The 2,784-nt window shown below is 43.2% G+C and overlaps 1 protein-coding gene across 1 annotated transcript; it reads left to right on the forward strand.

The window, feature by feature from the left end:
- The first annotated feature begins 1,676 nt into the window (after window positions 1–1,676).
- On the forward strand, window positions 1,677–2,784 carry LOC133918588 (ethylene-responsive transcription factor WIN1-like). The gene is made up of 2 exons (XM_062362526.1): window positions 1,677–1,862; window positions 1,966–2,784. The coding sequence occupies exons 1-2, from the start codon at window positions 1,756–1,758 to the stop codon at window positions 2,498–2,500; spliced, it is 642 nt and encodes a 213-aa protein (XP_062218510.1). The 5' UTR covers window positions 1,677–1,755; the 3' UTR covers window positions 2,501–2,784.

Raw genomic sequence — 2,784 nt, forward strand, 5'->3', positions numbered from 1 at the left:
AATCAAGTGTACAAAACAGCAAATTGGCAATCAAACATTTTAAGTAAAGACTCCATCCCTCTTTCGAAGAACCCCGTAATCACTCAGAATGTTTGGATATATCTATGGATCTAGTCCTTATTATAAACATTTGCCATGCTAAGTCAGATGTAAGCTTAAAGTTGTAGCAGACAACTATATACCTCTAGAGTTATGGATAGTTTAAGAAATGAACAAAAGATATCAAACTCAAATAAAGCAGAATCTTCAGCAAATTGAAGCACCTGAGTTCTTCAATCAAGGACAAGTTATGCATATGAAGAGAACTATTGCCCGACCGTATTCCTTTTCTGCTACCTGACTTCCATTACTGGTGCAAATATTGCAAAAGCTCAAAATTGAATATAATATCAAATTCTCCACCGAACAATGAGCTAAACTATACTATAAAACAACAGCCAACACCGTGTCAGAAAAAAATACTTATATATTTCTTCACCAAAGAAACATGATCAACACTGAGCACACACCACCATCATCAACAGCCTGTACCTGCAGCTACCTCAGACAAGCTTAAATGCCAACCAATTCCAGAGCTAACACCCCAGGACAAAGGAAAACTTGACGATTCTCTTAAGATGTCACTTAAATCACTCTAAACACAATCTACACTCACTTAAAGAACACTTTATAAATTTTAACATCCCATTCTATTCCAGAGACAAAACTGGATGATGTAACGTGACGAGATTCCAAAAGAAGCAAAGGTATTTGAAGACGTTATCACAAATAAAGCACAAAATATTTCAACACAATTTTTCAACACGAGTCTTATCATATCTATTGTGTAGTTAGAACAGTGTCCATTAGTACAATGGTACTCAACCGCATGATTGGCCACAGTAGCTCTGGAAGAAGAGAAGATGGAGTTAATCTGAAGCAGACATAGATTAACCCTGCACGAACAACTAGCTATATGGATCAACTCAGGGTAGCCCCACAATAAATGTGGCAACCAAGGGTGTAGGTGAGAGTGTTTATTACCACTGTACTAGTAGGGAAAGTGGTTATGCTATACATACACAGTTCACCGACAGTCCAGCCCACCCCTGCAGACACCATGTGGACCCCCCTTTATTTGCCCCTCCCCTGATTTCTCTATTCATGACTATCTGTTTACCCTAGTTTTATCCCTTGAAAGACACATGCTTGGTAGTTAGGTCCTGTTTGTTTTCTATTTCTGACTCTGCTTCTGCTGCTGGCAGAAGTCAGAAGTCAGAACAAACGGGGTTTTGGAGAAACCAGAAATCTACTTCTGAAGAAAATAAACTAAAGTTGAGAAACTCACTGAGAGATGCTTTTCTGAGAAGCTATATGCTGAGAAGTCAAAAATTTATTGTACAAACCAACAACCTATTTTCAAAAACAGCTTTTCAGACAAGTCAAAAACAAAAACAAAAGCTCAACCAAACATGTCCTTAGTATACTGGCAGTGACCCCAGTTCTCTGGTGTATACCTTCCATCACCCCTGCTCTCTAGGGTATACCTTCCATCATGGTCAGTGAAAACTAGGTCAAACATACTCTCCATCCTTTCCTATCTGACACGTATTTGACTATCTACGCAGCTAGCCACATTAAAAACTCACTGCAGAAGCAAGTACAGGCTGGGCAGTTTATATTCACTCAAACCAGAGCTTTCCTCCCCCACATAAACTTAGTTCAGAGGCACCCGGCAGCAGCAGCAGCTCATCTCTGCCTCCCGTGTCCTTCTCCATGACAGAGAATCTCCACTCGAGGAAAATGATACAACCAAAGAAGTTTCGTGGAGTCAGGCAGCGTCACTGGGGCTCCTGGGTCTCCGAGATCAGGCACCCTCTCCTGTAAGCCCTTCCCTCCCTCTAATTTTCAGATAAGAACATAATCTTTTGATCCAATTACAAGTCTAAATTGCAATGCACGTACCTTTTTTTGCAACACATGCAGTAAGAGAAGGGTGTGGCTGGGCACCTTTGAGACGGCTGAGGAGGCTGCAAGGGCGTATGATGAGGCCGCCGTGCTGATGAGTGGCCGCAACGCTAAAACTAACTTCCCTGTCCAAAGGAGCACCACTGGTGAGCCTGCACCAACTTTAGGCAGGGATGTTCGCAGCAACGCCGGTAGCAGCTCCTCTACCGCCAACCTGTCCCAGATTCTCAGTGCCAAGCTCCGCAAGTGCTGCAAGGCGCCATCGCCATCCCTGACCTGCCTTCGCCTCGACCCCGAGAAGTCGCACATTGGCGTCTGGCAGAAGCGTGCAGGGGCCCGCGCCGACTCCAACTGGGTCATGACTGTGGAGCTCAAAAAAGAGACAGCATCCACTGACGCTGCAGCACAGCCCACGTCAGCAGCAGCTGCTTCACCAGCAACACCAATGGATGATGAGGAGAGGATCGCGCTACAAATGATCGAGGAGTTGCTGAGCAGGAGCAGTCCAGCTTCGCCTTCACATGGAGACGATGAAGGTCACTTTGTCATCTGAAAAGCATGGAAGAAGCAGCACAATGAAGTCGCAATCCCACATCAGAATTTCGTTAGGCCGGTCGGTATACAAGCAGTTCAGGTTGCTTCAGTAATATAGATATGTGATGTCTATTAGTAAATCCAACTTACAAGAATTATAAGTTTGCAATTGTGTGCAGCTCTATGTATTTGTGAAAAGCTCTACATACACAAGTTCTTGTCAAAATACTTTGTTACAAATCAATGTCAGTGATATAGTTGCTTATAAAGGAAATAAATAGATTGTGATTGTGTTACTGTTCA

Source organism: Phragmites australis, chromosome 5 (genome assembly GCF_958298935.1).
Source record: "Phragmites australis chromosome 5, lpPhrAust1.1, whole genome shotgun sequence".
Classification (NCBI taxonomy): Eukaryota; Viridiplantae; Streptophyta; class Magnoliopsida; order Poales; family Poaceae; genus Phragmites; species Phragmites australis.

Excerpts from the sequence above, each read along its gene's own strand:
- LOC133918588 (XM_062362526.1), top strand. The coding sequence starts at position 1,756 with ATGACAGAGAATCTCCACTCGAGGAAAATGATACAACCAAAGAAGTTT. Across the intron at positions 1,863-1,965 it reads GAGATCAGGCACCCTCTCCT|TAAGAGAAGGGTGTGGCTGG; the intron begins GTAAGCCCTTCC and ends CAACACATGCAG.